This window comes from Macaca thibetana, chromosome 7 (assembly GCF_024542745.1).
Source record: "Macaca thibetana thibetana isolate TM-01 chromosome 7, ASM2454274v1, whole genome shotgun sequence".
NCBI classification, from domain to species: domain Eukaryota; kingdom Metazoa; phylum Chordata; class Mammalia; order Primates; family Cercopithecidae; genus Macaca; species Macaca thibetana.
In genome coordinates, this window is record NC_065584.1 from 125,950,117 (window position 1) to 125,969,278 (window position 19,162).

General features: G+C 51.2%; 1 protein-coding gene across 2 annotated transcripts in view; it reads right to left on the bottom strand.

Moving 5' to 3' along the window:
* Positions 1-19,162, bottom strand: part of RPAP1 (RNA polymerase II associated protein 1) — a 28,672-nt gene that overhangs the window by 4,087 nt on the left and 5,423 nt on the right. The window contains exons 2-21 of one of the 2 annotated variants that reach the window (XM_050799377.1): positions 16,622-16,878; positions 16,181-16,329; positions 15,806-15,895; positions 15,190-15,310; positions 14,384-14,605; positions 9,777-9,956; positions 8,619-8,734; positions 8,224-8,322; positions 6,669-6,770; positions 6,295-6,462; positions 5,857-6,039; positions 5,601-5,735; positions 5,225-5,395; positions 3,638-3,795; positions 2,741-2,899; positions 2,416-2,617; positions 1,908-2,017; positions 1,475-1,670; positions 826-978; positions 468-610 (exon numbers count right to left, since the gene is read on the bottom strand). In XM_050799377.1, the coding sequence (XP_050655334.1) occupies positions 468-610; positions 826-978; positions 1,475-1,670; positions 1,908-2,017; positions 2,416-2,617; positions 2,741-2,899; positions 3,638-3,795; positions 5,225-5,395; positions 5,601-5,735; positions 5,857-6,039; positions 6,295-6,462; positions 6,669-6,770; positions 8,224-8,322; positions 8,619-8,734; positions 9,777-9,956; positions 14,384-14,605; positions 15,190-15,310; positions 15,806-15,895; positions 16,181-16,329; positions 16,622-16,802 (3,038 nt within the window). In that variant the 5' untranslated portion in view covers positions 16,803-16,878. The remainder of the gene's footprint in view (positions 1-467; positions 611-825; positions 979-1,474; positions 1,671-1,907; positions 2,018-2,415; positions 2,618-2,740; positions 2,900-3,637; positions 3,796-5,224; positions 5,396-5,600; positions 5,736-5,856; positions 6,040-6,294; positions 6,463-6,668; positions 6,771-8,223; positions 8,323-8,618; positions 8,735-9,776; positions 9,957-14,383; positions 14,606-15,189; positions 15,311-15,805; positions 15,896-16,180; positions 16,330-16,621; positions 16,879-19,162) is intronic. The other variant, XM_050799378.1, reaches the window with a different exon arrangement.

Genomic DNA, 19,162 nt, shown 5'->3' on the forward strand with positions numbered 1-19,162 from the left:
ACCTCCCACGCAGTGCTGTGTAGCAGTTAAGAGGAAGCACGCTAGAGCTAGCTGCCTAGGTATGAGTTTACATAACTTCTCTGAGCCTCAGTTTCCTCAGAGTAAAATAAGGATAATAATAGTATCTATCTCATGGTCCAAGTAAAATACTTAACATGTTGATAAATACATAAGGGAGTATCAGACACGGAGTAAACACTCTGTAGCTGATGGCTATTACATGTGTGTAACTGATTTATATACCATTTTTTTAGCCATGCAGTCACACTGAAGTCTCACAATCATTCTTGGGTGTGTTTAGCCTGATCCTCACTTCACTAATGAGGTAATGGAAGCTCAGAAGAATTAAATGTCATCCATGGAAGAAAGAGAATTTAGGTCTCCTGGCTCCAAATTCAGGGCTGCTCTGTTAACAACCGCAGCAGTGTCCAAAAGGGCTGAGTTGATGCCACCAACCAAGCACTTACGGGAGGAGCTCCAGCCGGAATACACAGCTCAGCAGCAGCTCATGGGCGAGGTGCTCACTTCCAGGCAGCAGCCGGCTCAGCAGGGCCAAGGCCATACCATGATGGAGGGCAGCATGGGGGGCTGGCAGTAGCTGCAGTGCTGCCTGCAGACAGAAAAACAGGGAGCTATCTAATGCGGGAGAAGGGGACGTGGCAGAGAGAAGTGAGAAAGATAAAAGTGAGGCTGAAGGGCACAGGTCCAGGGCATGTCTGGAGGAAAGTGGGAGCTGCATGGCCTGGCAGAAGCAGGCTGGGGTCCACAGAAACAGGAGGGGGATAATGGGATGGGGGGCAGAACCTGTCAGACAGGGGGACGCACCGCTTTCTGGGCCAGAGCGAGTGCCAGGTACTGCAGGTGGTACTCGTGGCGCAGGGCCCACGCAGAGAAGGGTGTGAGGTGTGGGGCAGCCCCAGGAGCCACACACTGGAGGAAGTAATTCTGGAGTCCCGGGGCAGCCAATATGGCAGCCAGCTGAGGAAAAGCAATTTTGTTCAGATATAGAAATTGACTCTGATGCCTTCTAGGGCTCCCCAAGTGGCTGCCCCTCTCTCCAGACTCAGGGAAATGAGTGCCAGCAGAAGGCCTCCCTTCCCCATGGGACACCCTCCCACTTTCTGTTTTTTTTGAGATGGAGTTTCGCTCTTGTTGCCCAGGCTGGAGTGCAGTTCACCACAACCTCCGCCTCCCAGGTTCAAGCGATTCTCCTGCCTCAGCCTCCAAGTAGCTGGGATTACAGGTATGAGCCACCACACCCGGCTAATTTTGTGTTTTTAGTAGAGACGGGGTTTCTTCATTTTGGTCAGGCTGGTCTCGAACTCCTGACCTCAGGTGATCTGCCCCCCTCGGCCTCCCAAAGTGCTGGGATTACAGGCGTGAGCCACTGCGCCCATTCCACCCTCCCACTTTCTTTCTGATTCCTGCCATCTTGGCCCCTTGCCTGGCCCCTAACTAGGCACCCCACACTTACCTGGCCACACAGCCCCTTGTGGATCTGGGCGAGGGTATTGAGAAGAGAGAGGAGGGCAGTGAGGAAGGGGAAGGGTGAGGCTGAGCCAGCCAGACTGAGACTGGGGCAGCCTCCCGAGCAGCCCAGTGAAACGAGGCTGGGGGGAGCTTCAGGGGCTGGCGCACAGGACAGCGGGTTGCAGAGAGGGGAGCAGTGCCTGTAGGTAAAGTGTAAAGAGCTGCTGGGTCTGTACCCAAGACTAACGGGGGGCCTGGCTGTGGAGGTCAGTGCCCACACTCCTCAGAGCCCACCCCACTGCTGCCTGCTAGGGATTCGGGTTTCCCTTGGGCTGAGGGCCTGCACCCTGGGATGGACCAGGGAACTGGACCCAGGAATCCCACAAGGATGAAACTGTCTCCTCCCGACTCCCCCAGCTACCACACACAGTACATACCTAAGGGAATCCCACAGGCCGCCCAGGGTGGGCTGACTCAGCAGTGGCAGCAACAGCTCCTCTGACAGGCGCTCCATGTCCTGGAGCCAATCCTCTGGGCACGAGCTCGGCTGGTGGACCAAGGAGTTCACTAAGCTGCTGGCCCACCCATTCATTCTCCTAGCCCCTGTGTACCCAGGCCAATGCCACCATCCCAAGAGCCCAAAAGAGCATGTTTGGAGGCTTCTGCAGGCTGAGCCTTCTTGGGAGAGAAGGCCCCTATGTGTAGGGGCATAAAGAGAGAGCACCCAGGCTACAGGAAGGCTGAGCTGCTGCGTGGGCTCTCTGGCTCCTGGGAAGCTGAACGGGGATATGGAGGTGAAAAGAGGAAGAAGGGTAGGAATTAAAAGGGAAGACAGTAAATGGGGAAGTAGGAGTGAAGAGACGGACACAGAGAGGGAGCAACAGGTGGAATGTAGCTGAAGGCAGGGTGCGGGGGCCTGGTAGATGGCCAGCAGGAGGCACTCACTTGCTGGCTCCAGGCCTGGTAGTAGGCACCCAGGAACAACAGGCAGGCAACCGGCACTGGGCCCACGGCTCTCCACATCTCAGGTCTAGACAGCAACTTCAAGGTCTGCCTTAGACACGGCTCGACAAGAGGCTGGAGCCCAGACACCTGTGTCCAAGTGACTAAGGAAGGGGTGGCCGAGAGGCTGGCCTCAGCAGAATCACTACAAAAGTGCCAAAGGAGGCCACAGTGAGGATCTGGCTGCCTCACGCTCCTCTACGCTCCAGTCACCCCAGCCCTGTGGAGGAGCCCTCCACCTGTCCTGTGGGTCCTGGCTATAAACTACCTGATGGCTTCAGCGGGGGTGCTGCCGGCTGCCAGAGTCAGCTGGGTGAGGAGAGTGAGCAGTGCGGCTATCCGCTGCATGGACAGGGGCTGAGGCGGGTGGGTGCTGAGCTCCTGTGGCACCACCTGCAAGGCCCGCATCAGCACTGGGTAGAGCTCCCTAGGGAAGAACAGGGACTGATTTTCACTGCATGAAAGCAGGTGAAGACATGAGACGTAGGTCACGGCCCTGACCCAGGGATCTGCAGTTTGGTAAAGGAGGATGAGGACGTAGAGTGGGGCACTCTTGGAAGGCTCAGCCCTAAAGAATGGAAAGGATGTAGTCCTTCAAGGCTGCCCCCAACAGGGAATTTAAATGTGATTTCACAGATACCAATGCTTTTTTTTGTTTTGTTTTTGAGACAGATTCTCTGTTGCCCAGGCTGGAGTGCAGTGGAATGATGGAGTGATCTCGGCTCACTGCAACCTCTGCCTCCCAGCTTAAACCGATTCTCCTGCCTCAACCTTCTGAGTAGCTGGGACTACAGGCATGCACCACCACACCTGGCTAATTTTTGTATTTTTAGTAGAGACGGGATTTCACTATATTGGCCAGGCTGGTTTCGAACTCCTGACCTCGTGATCCGCCTACCTTGGCATCCCGAAGTGCTGGGATTACAGGCGTGAGCCACTGTGCCCGGCCAATGCTTTTGAGCAGAGAATATGGTTAACCAGGTTTGTCCCCCTCTTCCCTGGCTGGGCCTGACTCCTAAGCCTTTTCACATCTGGCAGAAATCCTCCCCCTCATTCTTATCCTTCCTCCAACCTTGGGACCTTGAGCAAGGCTGAGGTGTTTGATTTGGCCGTAAGAACAGAACTGAAGGTATCTAGGGGGAGCCTACCCACTGCCTCTCCTCACCTGTAAAGGTCACCGCCCTGGCCATAGGAGGCAGCCACAGCCCACAGACGGAGGGCCTCGGTGCTCAGCGTCTCAGCTTCCTCTGGGGGCAAGGCCAGTTCTTGGGGAGCCTCAGCTATGAAGCGGCACAGGCGGCTCCGGAGATCAAAGCTGCTCAACTGGAAATGGGCACAGTCTGGGGATCAGGGTCAGCTGTGCGTCTTAAGTCCAGCTACCCTCAGCTGGACAGAGGGTGGCTTAACTCAATCCTGACCCAGGCCCCTCTGGTGCCACAGTCATATCTCATCCACCCTGCCCTTCCTCCTTATTTATTTTATGATTTCTTTAAAATCTCAATTTTATTTTTTTTTTTTATCATTTATTGTTATTATTATTATTGAGACGGAGTTTTGCTGTGTTGCCCAGGCTGGAGTGCAGTGGTGCGATCTTGGCTCACCACAACCTCCACCTCCCGGGTTCAAGCGATTTTCCTGCCTCAGCCTCCTGAGTAGCTGAAAATAGAGGTGCGTGCCACCATGCCCGGCTAATTTTTGTATTTTTAGTAGAGACGGGGTTTCACTATGTTGGCCAGGCTGGTCTCGAACTGCTGACCCTGTGATCTACACACCTTGGCCTCCCAAAGTGTTGGGATTACAGGTGTGAGCCATTGCACCTGGCCCCTACTATTTTTTTTTAGACGGAGTCTTGTTTTGCCACCCAGGCTGGAATGCAGTGGCATGATCTTGGCTCATGCCAGCCTCCATCTCCCGGGTTCAAGCAATTCTCCTGCCTCAGCCTCCCAAGTAGCTGGGACTACAGGCACGCACCACCACACCCGGCTAATTTTTGTACTTTTAGTAGAGATAGGGTTTTGCCATGTTGGCCAGGCTGGTCTCGAACTCTTAACCTCAAGTGATCCACCACCTCGACCTCCCAAAGTGCTGAGATTACACACACGAGCCACCACACCTGGCCAGTAGTAGTATTTTTGAGACAGGGTCTCACCCTGTTGCCTAGGCTGTAGTGCAGTGGTTGGTGCAATCATAGCCCACTGCAGCCTCCACCTCCCAGCTCAAGTGATCCTTCTATCTCAGCATAGCGAGTAGCTGAGACTACAGGCATGTGCTACCACATCTAGCTAATTTTTTGTTTTTGTTTTTTATAGAGACAGAGTCTCACTATTTTGCCCAGGCTTGCCCCTGAACTCCTGGCCTCAAGTGATCCTCCTGCCTTGGCCTCCCAAAGTGCTGGGATTCAGGCCTGAGCCACTACACCTAGCCCTCCCTCTTTTTAGCAAGGTTTGCTGGGCACCTTCTCTAGGGCTACTTGGCTATAGGTGATGAGTGCCTATGTGCATGAGGCCCTGATCTGGGTCTAGGGAACAGGGAGACCTCCTATCACATCATGAGACCACAGTACCCCTATATGATGCACCAGGCTCCAGTAAACAGGTTCATGCCTGGTGGTTTCTGTCGCATTTCTAAGCAACTGGATCAGAGAGGAAGAAGATGGCAAGAGCTGGCCACCCAGAGTTCAGGAGCCATGTTTAGCTCCCAACCTAACCCTGTCCCATGCATTCCCCCATCCCTCGCCCTATGTCCTGCTCACCAGCCGGGCAGCAATATTCCTCCCAGCTGAGGCCAGGACACGAAGTAGTTTCATGGCAGTAGCACAGGGTACTTTGTATAGACTAGGGGTAGGCCCTGCCCCCACAGGAGACCAGCTGGTGGGCAAGAACTCTCGAACTATGGTCTCTATCAGCCGAGGGCACTCCAGGACCTATGGGAGACAGGAGGAGAAAGGGAGGCAGGAGGAGAAAGGGAGGCAGGAGGAGAAAGGGAGACAGGAGGAGAAAGGGAGGCAGGAGGAGAAAGGGAGACAGGAGGAGAAAGGGAGGCAGGAGGAGAAAGGGAGACAGGAGGCTGTGGGTCAAGACAAGGCCCAGCTAGGCTTTGTGCCCATTCCCTGCTCCCTTTTTTCTCACCCTTGTGGCTGACTCCAGGGAATGCCGGGCCAGGCGGATGAGCACGGCCAGGATGTCAAGGACCACAGCAGGTCCTGGGTAGGTCACCTCTAGCAAGTAGCGCAGCCGAGGCAGCAGGCTGGTAGCCAGGAGCCCCTGGGAGTTGGAGAGAGAAACCCACTGACAAATGCAGCTGGGCCCCGGGCACTGATGACCCCTCTTTCCAGCATGTGCTCATCCCCTGGGCCATGGGATGGGAAAGCAGCTGTCCCTTTACTTTGATGACATCATGTCGGGCCAGGTCAGGTGGAGGCCGGCTTTCTTCTTCAGGGCTTTTCCTTTTTGCTTTTTCTGCTGGGCATTCTTCATCCTCGTCCTCATCCTCCTTGTCCTCCTGGCTGGGCATCAGAGGGAATGTCAAAGCTCCGTGGTACCAAGAGAAGGTGCTGTCGAGGAGCTCCTGCCAGAGGAAAGGGAGTTGGGGGGGCGATGCTGAAGGGGCCAGGAAATGGATCCAGGAGTAGAGAGGATGTCCCCCCAACAAAAACAGAAAGGCAAGGCTCCTGGGCTTTGGGGCCTTTAGGAGATGAGGGAGACGCCTGCCATCCCATTCTACATCTTGCCTGCAAAGCCTTAGCAATGGGGCCATGCCCAGTAATAGGAATATGGACCCTGGCACCTCCAAGCCCAAGCCTCATTCCTACCCCTGTAGTACCTCATCTCCAGGAGCCACCAGCAGAGCCCGAAGAGCACGGATGGCGGCTGCAATGACCCCATCTACTCTGTCATCCAAGGAGAAGCGCAGTAGGAAGAGGAAACCAGCATCCAAAAGGAGGCTTAAGACACTGCCTGCTAGCCGGTCCCCAAACTCACCAGCCTGGGCCTGGGGGAGGAGGATAAAACCTTGCTGAAGATGCTGAAGTTATCTGGAGTCTTTGCCCTAATCCTTCGTTTGCCCCCCTGTGATCCCAGGTTGTTAAAAGCACATAGCTGGCTAGTCAGCCAGAGTGAAAAGGGCAGGAGATGGGGAAGTCTGAGGCTGTGGGGTGAAGGGTAGGGTGGGCAGGACCAGGCTGTCAATCTACTCACCCTACTGATGACCTGGGCCAACACATGCAGTGCCAGTGCTCTCTGCTGGGACACCTGGCTGCGGGTCAGGTGGAACAGCTCCTGTAGGGAGTACCCTGCTCTCTGGGGCAGGAACAAGAAGTCAGAAGCAGCCAGGATACAGCACAGTGCCCCCAAAACACCAAGCAAGGTCTCACAGGAAAGACAAAGAGAAATGAGTGAAATCTGCCCTGCTTTCCATGGAGCCTCAAGCCGGTAAAGATAAGACTTGCATACAAGTAACCATGCCATAAGGCAGATGCAAAGGAACGTGGTAACTATGTTTAATTTGCAACCAGCGGACAGGAGAGAGAAGGGGACCTGGAAAATTGAACTGGTCTCAGTGGATGGGTAGAGCTTCAGTGGCCGGTCATGGAGCAAAAAGCAAAGGCATTCCCTGGAGCGACTGGAGTCCTGGAAGGCCCTGAGCACAGGAGGTATGTGGGGAAAAGCCAACAGAGCGAGCGGTGCAGCAGGGAGTGAAGGAGGCAGAGCAGCAGGGTCAGCAGGGACAGAAGGTGGAAGGAATATCTTGCCCAGTTGAGACCAGGACCTTATTCTGTGAGCAGAGGGAAGCTGGAAAACTTCTGGAGGCAAGGCATGGCCTGAGCTGGGCCAGGAGAAATCAGCATGGCAGCCCGTGAGGCATGGATGGCAGGGGGGCGGAGAATGGAGGGCATGGAGAGCAAGCAGAGGAAGCAAGGCCACAGTGCAGGAGGCATCATGAGGAGGTGACAGAAGATCGGTGAATTCTAGCAACTGACCAGAATGTGGAGAGAGGATCAAGATTTTGAACCTAAGAAACTGAATGCCATGCCTGTAATCCTAGCACTTTGGAAGGCCGAGGCAGGCAGATCACGAGCTCAGATTAAGACCATCCTGGCTAATGCAGTGAAACCCCGTCTCTACTAAAAATACAAAAATTAGCTGGATGTGGTGACGGGCGCCTGTAATCCCAGCCAGTCCAGAGGCTGAAGCAGGAAAATGGCTTGAACCCGGGAGGCGGAGGTTGCAACGAGCTGAGGTCGTGCCACTGCACTCCAGCCTGGGCCAGAGCGAGATTCCGTCTCCAAACAAAAGAAACTGAATGCACGGCAAGGGCATGAACTAGAACAGGGCACAAAGAAGGTCAAAGGCAGTTGACCAGAGATCCTTTTCCACAGGGTTGTTTTTTTTTTTTTTTTTTTTTTTTTTTTTTTTTTTGAGACGGAGTCTCGCTCTGTCGCCCAGGCTGGAGTGCAGTGGCCGGATCTCAGCTCACTGCAAGCTCCGCCTCCCGGGTTCACGCCATTCTCCGGCCTCAGCCTCCCGAGTAGCTGGGACTACAGGCGCCAGCCACCTCGCCCGGCTAGTTTTTTGTATTTCTTAATAGAGACGGGGTTTCACCGTGTTAGCCAGGATGGTTTCGATCTCCTGACCTCGTGATCCGCCCGTCTCGGCCTCCCAAAGTGCTGGGATTACAGGCTTGAGCCACCGCGCCCGGCCTCCACAGGGTTGTTAAAAGAGCTGCTCCGTCCTCTCCAGCCCCATGCCTTACCTCTGCCTCCTCTCCATGGTGGTGCAGACCCAGGTGGGTGGGCAGGTCCACGTCAGGGGCCAGTAGTTCTCCCTGAAGACTGAATCGAGCCTGCATCCTCTAATGGGAAGAGAAAGAGGACTGTGGTCTAGGGGCACCAGCAACCTTCACACACCCACTCCCCACCTTTAATCCCAGGCCTTTCAGGACTTAGGTACTGACTCTACTTCTAACCAGAAATGGGGCTTATCTGGCCTTGGGGGCCAGGCAGAGTGATGGGAAAGGTGGGTGAGAGCAAAGGAGAGATGCTTCTCAGGCTCTGGGCAATAGAAAGGCCTGAGTTTTGAGGGCAAGAGCAGCAGCTCCTCTCCTGCCCCATCTCACCCTCCCCTTGTAGGCCAGCGGGCCCTCCTCACCTCCTGTGTCTGCTGCCGCCGGAGAGGGGGCAAGTCCTGGGTCCAGTGGAGCTTCTCCAGCTCGACAGTGTCCATGTGCAGCCATTCTTTCTGAGGGGTCATGGGCAGTGCCAGAGCTGGGGAGACACAGCATGATAGTATTCCCCAAAGGGCTCAGCTCACTATCCACAGGGGTCCCCACTATCACCCAGCAGCTGCCATATCCACTTCCGTTCCAGGATCTGCCAGCTTCTCCCCTCAGTTATGGCTAAATGGCATGGCCCAGGGACTGGAACTCCTGGGGCTGGGGTGAAAATCTCAAATATGACAGACACACTCCATCCTGGGCTCCAGCCCCTTGCTGACCCCAGGATTTGTTGGGAAAGGAGAGAGAAGGAAGAGGAGAAGGAAGAAAGAGAAAGAAAGGTGAAAAAGAGGAAGAAGGAGGACCACATATATTGGGAAGGCACCACTCTCCACTCTCCAGTACCAGCCCTTAAAGGAGCAGGAGAGTGGGGACAAGGAGGAGGAAGCAGCTATACTGCTCCTGGGAGGCAGGATACAGAAACAAATCCCACAGCATTTTCCTCCTTCATGCCTACCCCCACCCAACCTGCTCAGCTGGCCTGGAGCTCCTTCGGGGGCATGAGGTTCCTGGCTGTCATAATTCGATTTCTTCTTTTGCTAATCACTAATGAAATAATCTAGTTTCTGGGAAATGAGTGCTTCCACTGGCCTCTCTGCTTCTGGTCTGGCATGTTCATAAGACCTTTGTCAGATTCTGCCTCTCCCATTACCCTGGCCCTGCCATCTTCCCCCCAACACTGTGAGCAGAGAGAGAAGGAACAGTGGGATGGACAGAGCCAGAGCTGGGGCAGCTACAGCAAGGGCAGGAAGACAGTCTGCCAGGAGGGGGTGGGGTGGGATTCAGCCATCATGCATTGCTGCCCCTTAAAAGGGAAGGCGGGGAAGGAGCAATAACAGGACAAGAAAACAGGAAGCATGTGCAGGAAGAAGACATGCATCAGCAATGAAGACTGACTTGAAGCCAGTAATGAAGATTAATGTTAGATGTCCAAAAGCACAGAAGCTTCTCTCTTCTCTCATTTGCCAGGCCTAGGAGAAGGGACAATTTCCTCTACTTTTATCCACCAAAATATGACCCCGCCTCCTGCAAACCTGGGGCTTCTGGCTCCAGCTTGTCTCCCTTCCTGGGCTCACTGGCAAAAGCTGACATGAGGGGTTTCTCCTTGGTGACATTAGCAGAGGGTCCTCCTGGCCTCTGCTCCTCAGAGGCCTTCTCTCCTGTTTGCTCTTGGGTGCGGCTGTGAGATCTCAAGAAAGCAACCAAGCTGGGGTCTAGAGGCGAAGGTAGAGGGGAGAGTGAGTGAGGGCAAATCCTCCCTGGCCTCCTACAGACCTACAACCTGCTGAATATTGCCTGTATGTGAGTGCCAAGGACTAGGACAAGCTGCTTCCCAGCCTGGGCCTGAGCCTTCTGGGTGCTCCTGTGGCCCATCAATGACCCAGCCTTCTCACACCTGTGGGGTCACTAGGCCCACCTGCCCACCTTTCCCTGTATCCCTGATAGTCCCCTGGCCCAGGTTCTTATGCCTATCCCTGTGCTTGGTTTCAGGTCACAGTTCCAACGTAAGTGGCTGTAGAATAAGTTGATGTTGACTAGGGCCAACTCTTAGCTAATTTATTTATGCACGCATATTTACATATATATATATATATATATATTTTTTTTTTTTTTTTTTTTTTTTTTTGAGATGGAGTCTCGCTGTTGCCCAGGCTGGAGTGCAGTGGCGCAATCTTGGCTCACTGCAAGCTCCACCTCCCAGGTTCAGGCCACTCTCCTGCCTCAGCCTCCCAAGTAGCTGGGACTACAGGTGCCCGCCACCACACCTGGCTAATTTTTTTGTATTTTAGTAGAGACGGGGTTTCACCATGTTAGCCAGGATGGTCTCAATCTCCTGACCTTGTGATCCGCCCACCTCGGCCTCCAAAAGTGCTGGAATTACAGGCTTGAGCCACAGTGCCCAGCCTTTTTTTTTTTTTTTTTTTTTTTTGGGAGATGGGAGTCTTGCTCTATTACCCAGGCTGGAATGCAGTGGCGCAATCTCGGCTCACTGTAACCTCTGCCTCCTGGGTTCAAGCGATTCTCCTGCCTCAGCCTCCTGAGTAGCTGGGATTAAAAGCATCCACCACCACACCTGGCTAATTTTTGTATTTTTAGTAGAGACAGGGTTTCACCATGTTGGTCAGGCTTTATATATATATTTTTAAAGAGATAGGGTCTTGCTCTGTTATTCATGCTGGAGTGCAGTAGCACAACTGTAGCTCACCACAGCCTCAAACTCCTGGGCTCAAGCAATCCTCCTGCCTCAGCCTCCCAAGTAACTGGGACTACAGGCATGCGCCACCACACCTGGCTAATTTTTTTTTTTTTTTTTTTTTTGAGACGGAGTCTCGCTCTGTCACCCAGGCTGGAGTGCAGTGGCCGGATCTCAGCTCACTGCAAGCTCCGCCTCCCGGGTTCACGCCATTCTCCTGCCTCAGCCTCCCGAGTAGCTGGGACTATAGGCGCCAGCCACCTCGCCCGGCTAGTTTTTTGTATTTTTTAGTAGAGACGGGGTTTCACCGTGTTAGCCAGGATGGTCTCGATCTCCTGACCTCGTGATCCGTCCACCTCGGCCTCCCAAAGTGCTGGGATTACAGGCGTGAGCCACCGCGCCCGGCCTTTTTTTTTTTTTTTGAGATCGAGTCTTGCTCTGTCACCCAGGCTGGAGTGCAGTGGCACGATCTTGGCTCACTGCAACCTCTGCCTCCCGGGTTCAAGCGATTCTCCTGCCTTAGCCTCCCGAGTAGCTGGGACTACAGGCATATGCCACCACACCCAGCTAACTTTTGAATTTTTAGTAGAGACAGGGTTTTACTATGCTGGCCAGGATAGTCTCAATCTCTTGATCTTTTGATCTGCCCACCTCGGCCTCCCAAAGTGCTGGGATTACAGGCGTGAGCCTCCGTGCCTGGCTGTAACTTATTATGTCTTTATTTTTTGTAGAGATGGATTATCACGATGTTGCCCAAGCTGGTCTTGAACTCCTGGCCTCAAGTGATCCTCTAACCTCAACCTCCCAAAGTGCTGGGATTACAGGTGCAAGGCACCATTCTGAGCCCTAACATGTATTATACTCTATAGAGGTGCTAGTATACAGAGGGTAACAAGATTGACTGAGTACCTGGTATTTTGGTGAACAGACACTAGCAGGGAGGTATAGCATAGCATAGTATCACAGAGTAGAAGAGACTATAGATATACTGGAGTATAGCTATAATAAAGCATAGTGTATACTATACCGGGATAGTACAGTTATACATAGCACAGTGGTTAAAAGCAGGGCCTCGCCGGGCGCGGTGGCTCACGCCTGTAATCCCAGCACTTTGGGAGGCCGAGGCGGGCGGATCACAAGGTCAGGAGATCGAGACCACGGTGAAACCCCGTCTCTACTAAAAATACAAAAAATTAGCCGGGCGCGGTTGTGGGCGCCTGTAGTCCCAGCTACTCGGGAGGCTGAGGCAGGAGAATGGCGTGAACCCGGGAGGCGGAGCTTGCAGTGAGCCGAGATCGCGCCACTGCACTCCAGCCTGGGCTGGGCGACAGAGCGAGACTCCGTCTCAAAAAAAAAAAAAAAAAAAAAAAAAAAAAAAAATAAATAAATAAATAAATAAAAGCAGGGCCTCGGCCGGGCACGGTGGCTTATGCCTGTAATCGCATCGCTTCAGGAGGCCAAGGCAGATGGGTCGCTTGAGGTCAGGAGTTCAAAACCAGTCTGGCCAATATGGTGAAACCTGTCTCTACTAAAAATACAAAAAAATTAGCTGGGTGTGGTGGTGCACATCTGTAATACCAGCTACTCAGGAGACTGAGGCAGGAGAATTGCTTGAACTCAGGAGGCAGAGGTTGCAGTGAGCTGAGATCGTGCCACTGCACTCCAGCCTGGGCAACAGAGGGAGACTCCATCTCAAAACAACAACAACAAACACAGGGCCTATGAGACCAGATAGACCTGGGTTTAAATCCTGTGCTCCTTATCAGCTATGTGACCTGGGTAAAATTTCTTTGAAATTTTAGGCCTCAGTTTTTTTTCATAAGTAAAATGGGGTTAATACCACCTACCTCAAAGGACAAGTTTAAGGACAGAACAGAATAACGTGTTAAAGGCCAGGCACGGTGGCTGATGCCTGTAATCCCAGCACTTTGGGAGGCTTGGGTGGGTGAATCACTTGACACCAGGAGTTTGAAACTATCCTGGCCAACATGGTGAGACCCCATCTCTACTAAAAATAAAAAAATTAGCCGAGCATGGTGATACACGCCTCTAATCCTAGCTGTTGAAAAGGCTGAGGCACAAGAATCACTTGAACCTGAGAGGCAGAGGTTGCAGTGAGCTGAGATAGTGCCACTGCACTCCAGCCTGGGTGACAGAGTGAGACTCTTAAAAACAACAACAACAACAAAAACCAGCCTGTGCAATATAGTGAGACCTCATCTCTACAAAAACCTTAAAAAAAAAATTAGCTGGGGGCCAGGCATGGTGGCTCTCGCCTGTAATCCCAACACTTTGGGAGGCACTTTGATCCACCTGAGGTCAAGAGTTTGAGACCAGCCTGGCCAACACAGGGAAACCCCATCTCTATTAAAAATACAAAAAATTAGTCAGGCATGGTGGTGGTCACCTGTAATCCCAGCTACTTCGGAGGCTGAGACAGGAGAATCGCTTGAACCTGGGAGGCAGAGGTTGCAATGAACAGAGATTGTGCCATTGCACTCCAGCCTGGGCAAGAAGAGCTAAAATCTGTCTAAAAAAAAAAAAGGCTGGGCACAGTGGCACACGTCTGTAATCCCAGCACTTTGGGAGGCCAAGGCGAGTGGGTCACCTGAGGTCAGGAGTTCGACACCAGCCTGGCCAACATGGTGAAACCCCGTCTCTACTAAAAATACAAAAATTAGTTGGGCATGGTGGTGGGTGCCTGTAATCCCAGATACTCAGGATGCTGAGGCAGGAGAATCACTTGAACCCAGGAGGCAGAGGTTGCAGTGAGCCTAGATTGTGCCATTGCACTCCAACCTGGGCAACAAGAGTGAAAACTCCATCTCAAAAAAAAAATTTTTTTTAATTAAAAAAAAAAAAAAAAAAAAAAAATGGCTGGGCATGGTGGCTCATGCCTGTAATCCCAGAACTTTGGAAGGCCAAGGCGGGTGGATCACCTGAGATCGGGAGTTCAAGACCAGCCTGACCAACATAGAGAAGCCCCACCTCTACTAAAAATACGAAAAGTCAGCCAGGTGTGGTGGCAAATGCCTGTAATCCCAGCTACTCGAGGGGCTGAGGTAGGAGAATCTCTTGAACCTGGGAGGCAGAGGTTGTGGTGAGGCGAGATCACACCACTGCACTTCAGCCTGGGCAACAAGAGTGAAACTCTGTCTCAAAAAAAAAATTAGCTGGGTGTGGTGGTGTGCGCCTGTAGTCCCAGCTACACGGGAGGCTGAAGTAGGAGGACTGCTTGAGCCCTGGAGGTGGAGGCTGCAGTGAGCTGAGATCATGCTACTGCACTCTGGCCTGGGTGACAGAGCAAGACCATCTCAAAAAAAAAAAAAAAAAAAAAAAAAAGCATTCAAGTACTCAGCACAGTGCCCAGAACTCACAGTAAGCCTTGCTCAATAAGTGGTATTCCCCTCCTAGCCTGGTCTCAGCACGAAAGTCAGGCACCCATACCAAGCTGGGCCAGCAACCGCTGCTGTTCCTGCAGGATCTCCTCAGGAGCCATGGCCTGCAGTCTTGCTATGTTCTCTTCATGGATAGTCTGGGCTTCCTGCTCAGCTTCTTGATCCCTGAGCCCCTTCCCTGTGACCAGATTGGGTCCCTGAAAGCTGTGGCTGCTCCCAGGAAGCTGGCAGCCCTGGTCCCTAGGAGTGGGTGTCTCACAGGTCACGGCACCTGGAAGAAAGGTATGATCATGTTCATTGCTCTGTCCTCCATGGCTCTAACTGGGTTTTCTGGCCTTCTTCTATAAGCCTAGTAGCCCTGGAGACAGGTATAGACCTAAGCTTTCCTCAGACAGAGTGGAGAGACCCCACTGGGTCTGGCACAGGGACTCCAGGTGGCTGCTCCACTCACCGCTTCCCTAGTACTTACATGAAAAGGTTTTCCTCAGAAACACCCTAATTTCTGACTCTTCTCTTGGATATCTAGGCAGCCATCTGTAGCCAGGGGCCTGCTCCCAGCTGTTCAGCTAATAATTTGCATCATTAAAGGAATCTTGGCCAACACATTCATTTTACAGTCTCTGCCAGACACTTCTGCCCTATTCCCTTTCTCTTAGGATTGCATAATGGCCTGCCCCACTCCCAGCACCTGAGACCCAGATATGGACCCAAGTCTCCCATACCTAGTATTCTCAGACTACTTGAGATGGCTCAAATGCACCTCTCATTTGAGGCAGGAAGATATGTCTTCAAAAATGACCCCGTGACTGTGTCTTTTAAAAAGGCCAAGCCCAATCCTCTTCAACCCCAGCTCACCCTCTGGTGGGCCCAGGTTGGGCACGACTTCCCCAACTGATGGGACCCTGGCTTCAGCTATCCTCCTTGCTGCAATTTCCTGGGCAAAAATGCTTCTCTTACCAGATGTTGCTGATTTCCCCTGCGGGGCAAAAAGAAAACCCAGGTTACTGATGCTCATTATCCCACTTTCCTCTCAACCTCTTTATATCAAGGCCTCTGGAACAAAGAGATAAAAGAGGCTTTGCTCCATTTCCAGGGATCACAACCCTAGTTCTCAGAAAAAGGAGAGGCCTATAGGAATAAAAGTCTTAGAATCTCACAGACTTGGGTTGAAGTTCTGGCTCTCCTACCTATTAGGTGTGTGGTGTTGGACAAGTTATTTATCTCTTTGGGGTCTCAGTTTCCTCATCTGAAAAATGGGAATAAGGAATCCTCATCCCCAAGGTATCATCATGATACCTGCCTTATAAGTTTGTTATGAAGATTAAAAGAAGTAATGGGTATGAAGTGCTTAGTATAGTACTGCTTTGTAAATGAAATTGCTTATCATCACTAAACTACCTGCCTGAAGAAGATGCACTGTGAGACTCACCTGTCTGTCTCCTAAGCACCACCTAAGCTTACCCTTCCCTACCTGTGTGTCCCGCGAGCGATGGAACACAGCGGGGAAAGCAACGCCACTGGGCATAGGCAGATTCACAGTCACTGAACTTGTATCTCGTTCCTGTAGCAACAAAGCACAGAGTTGTAAAGCACAATGGAGAGACTTCCCTAGGCTGGACCCTATCCTATTAGCCCAGTTCTGAACGATGAGAACCTCACTCTGGGGGGTTATGGACCCTCCTCCCTTCAGGGCAGAGTGATTCTAACCCAGCCCCCAACCTGACCTCGGGGGGTAAAACTCTACCTTTCTGAAGCACCGTCCACTCATAAGGCTCACCCGCCCCAAGCCTCCTATATCCCTGTTACCCTGGAACATCTTATCCTACTCAGCCCGAGTGAGACGCACAATAATCTTAGTCAAGACAGCAGTGATGTGCTGATCATGCCTCCTCAGCTTCTCTTCTGGGTCCTCATCCTCAGGCAGGGGGTGGCAAGGGCTGGACCTGGCTCTCTTCGGGGGAGAAGGGACCAAAGCTGGGGGCAAATCTGGGAGATCTGAGAAAGAAAAGATCCCAAACATGAGTATATGCACATACTAGGAAGACTCTGCAGGCTAGGGAAGAAAGACAGCTGCCATGGGGCCCTGGCTCAAGCCGTGTCATCTTGGGTAAGATATTTAACCTCTTTGAGCCTCAGTTTCTTCCTATGTAAAATGGGGCTGAAGCAACAGAAGCTATGCAGTGTCTGAAATAATAATGATGTGTCTGAATCCAACCACATCATGAAGAGGAAGGGGCCCAAGGCTGTACCCTCTCTACTTCTCAGCCTCATACCCCCGGGCACTCACTGTCCAACATCACCACATCCCGATGGTCCTGGAGCGTAGGCCGGTCTGAGTTGGCATCACTACCGCCCCTATTTCCTTTCTTCACCAACTGCACCGCCGGGGCTGCACCAGCTGCGAGAAACTGACTCTGGAAGCGCAGCAGGTCCATCTCGGACTCCCCTGGCTTTGGTCGCGACAGCATCTTGCTGCTCCAGCTGCCTCCCCAGTACGACTCTCTCCAGCCGTGTCTCTGTGCGGGGATTCCCTCTTATTCATCCCTAAGAGCAACAAAGAATATGGGCCCTCTGCAACTGAACCCTGATTCTCTTTACTGGGCATCAGCGAAGATCTTCTTTATCCTTGGGTTCACCTGAATTCATTCCTCCTCATTCATACCTTATTGCCATTCCGTCTTCAGCCCTCCCTGATGTCATCAGCCTAGCAACAACATTTATAGCCAACTTAGGTTGTTTATAATCTATGGGTGATAAAACTCTCAGGAACAGCCAGCAGGAGACCTGAGGAAAATGTCATCAAGGGCCGGGCAGATATGTGTCATAATGGGGGGTGATGATTCTGTATCAAACTGGAGAGAACATGCTTGGCCTAAAGGTATGCAAATTATTAAAAACCTTGGGCTGTAAACTATCAATGTAAAAAACATTTTTGGCCAGGCACGGTTGCTCACGCTTGTAATCCCAGCACTTTGTGAGGCCAAGGCGGGTGGGTCACCTGAGGCCAGGAGTTTGAGACCAGCCTGGTCAACATGGTGAAACCCCATCTCTACTGAAAATACAAAAAATTAGCTGGGAGTCGTGGTGGGCGCCCATAAGGCTGAGACAGGAGAATCACTTGAACCTGGGAGACGGAGGTTGCCGTGAGCCAAGATTGCACCATTGCACTCCAGCCTGGGCAACAAGAGTGAAACTCTGTCTCGAAAAAAAAAAAAAAAAAAAAGTATGTCTATGCACTAGCAAAGAACATGCAGAAAATGGAATTAAGAAAACAACTGAATTTACAATAGCATCAAAAAGAATAAAATGCTTTAGAATAAATTTAACCAAAAAAGTACAAGACTTGTCCATTGAAAACTATTGAATTAAAGAACTAAGCAAATGGGGCCGGGCATAGTGACTTATGCCCGTAATCCCAGCACTTTGGGAGGCTGAGGCAGGAGGACTGCTTGAAGCCAGGAGTTCAAGATGAACCTGAGCAACAAAGCCAGACCATCATGTCTCTACAAAAACTAATAACAATAAGAATAAAGACCTAAACAAATGGAAAGACATCCCATGTTCATGAATTAGAAGACTTAATACTCCCCAAATCTATAATTCAATATAATCTTTTTTTTTTTAAGGGACAGGATCGGCAGGGAACGGTGGTTCACGCCTGTAATCCCAGCACTTTGGGAGGCCAACGCAGGCAGATCATGAGGTCAGGAGATCGAGACCATCCTGACTAACACAGTGAAACCCCGTCTCTACTGAAAATACAAAAAATTAGCTGGGCCTGGTGGTGGGCGCCTGTAGTCCCAGCTACTTGGGAGGCTGAGGCAGGAGAATGGCGTGAACCCCGGAGGCAGAGCTTGCAGTGAGCTGAGATCACGCCACACTCCAGTCTGGGCTAGAGCCAGACTCCATCTCACAAATAAATAAATAAATAAATAAATCAACAAACAAATCATCAATCAAATGTTTGTTTTGTATCATGATAAAATATGCACATTTCTATTTTTCTCTATATACTATAAATTTATATACTTTTTAAACTTGTGATTTGTTATGTTAGATTTACAGATTTATATAGATAGTATGAACAGTTTCCATATATAGTCTTCACCCAGCTTCTCCAAAGGTTAAGACTTTACATAATCATGGCACAAAGGGCAAAAAAAAAAAAAAAAAAAAATTAACATAGAGACATTACACTTATTTGTCAATAAAAAGGAATGAAGTTCTAATGCACAAACATTGAAAACATTACACTAAGTGAAAGAAGCTATATGACTCAGAAACATTTTATTTAGTGAAAAGAAAGAAAGAAGCTAGCCAGAAAGGGCCTCATATTGTATGATTCTGTTCATATGGAATGTCCAAAATAGGCAAATCCATAGAGACAGAAAGTAGATTAGTAATTGCCAGGGGCTAGGAGAGCTGGAGGGAAATGGGAATGGACAGCTAATGGGTATGGAGCGTCTTTTTGGAGTAATGAAAATGTTCAACCTTGTGAATATACTAAAAGCCATGAATTGTAAACTTTATTTATTTATTGTGACAGGATCTGGCTCTGTCACCCAGGATAGAGTGCAGTACCATGATCTTGGCTCACTGCAACCTCCACCTCCTGGGCTTAAGCCATCCTCCCACCGCAGTCTCCCAAAAAGCTAGGACTACAGATGTACCACCACAGTCAGCTAATTTTTTTTTTTTTTTTTTTTTTTTTTGAGAGACAGAGTTTTGCTCTTGTTGCCCAGGCTGGAGTGCAATGGCACGATCTTGGCCCACCGCAAACTCTGCCTCCTAGGTTCAAGTGATTCTCCTGTCTCAGCCTCCTGAGTAG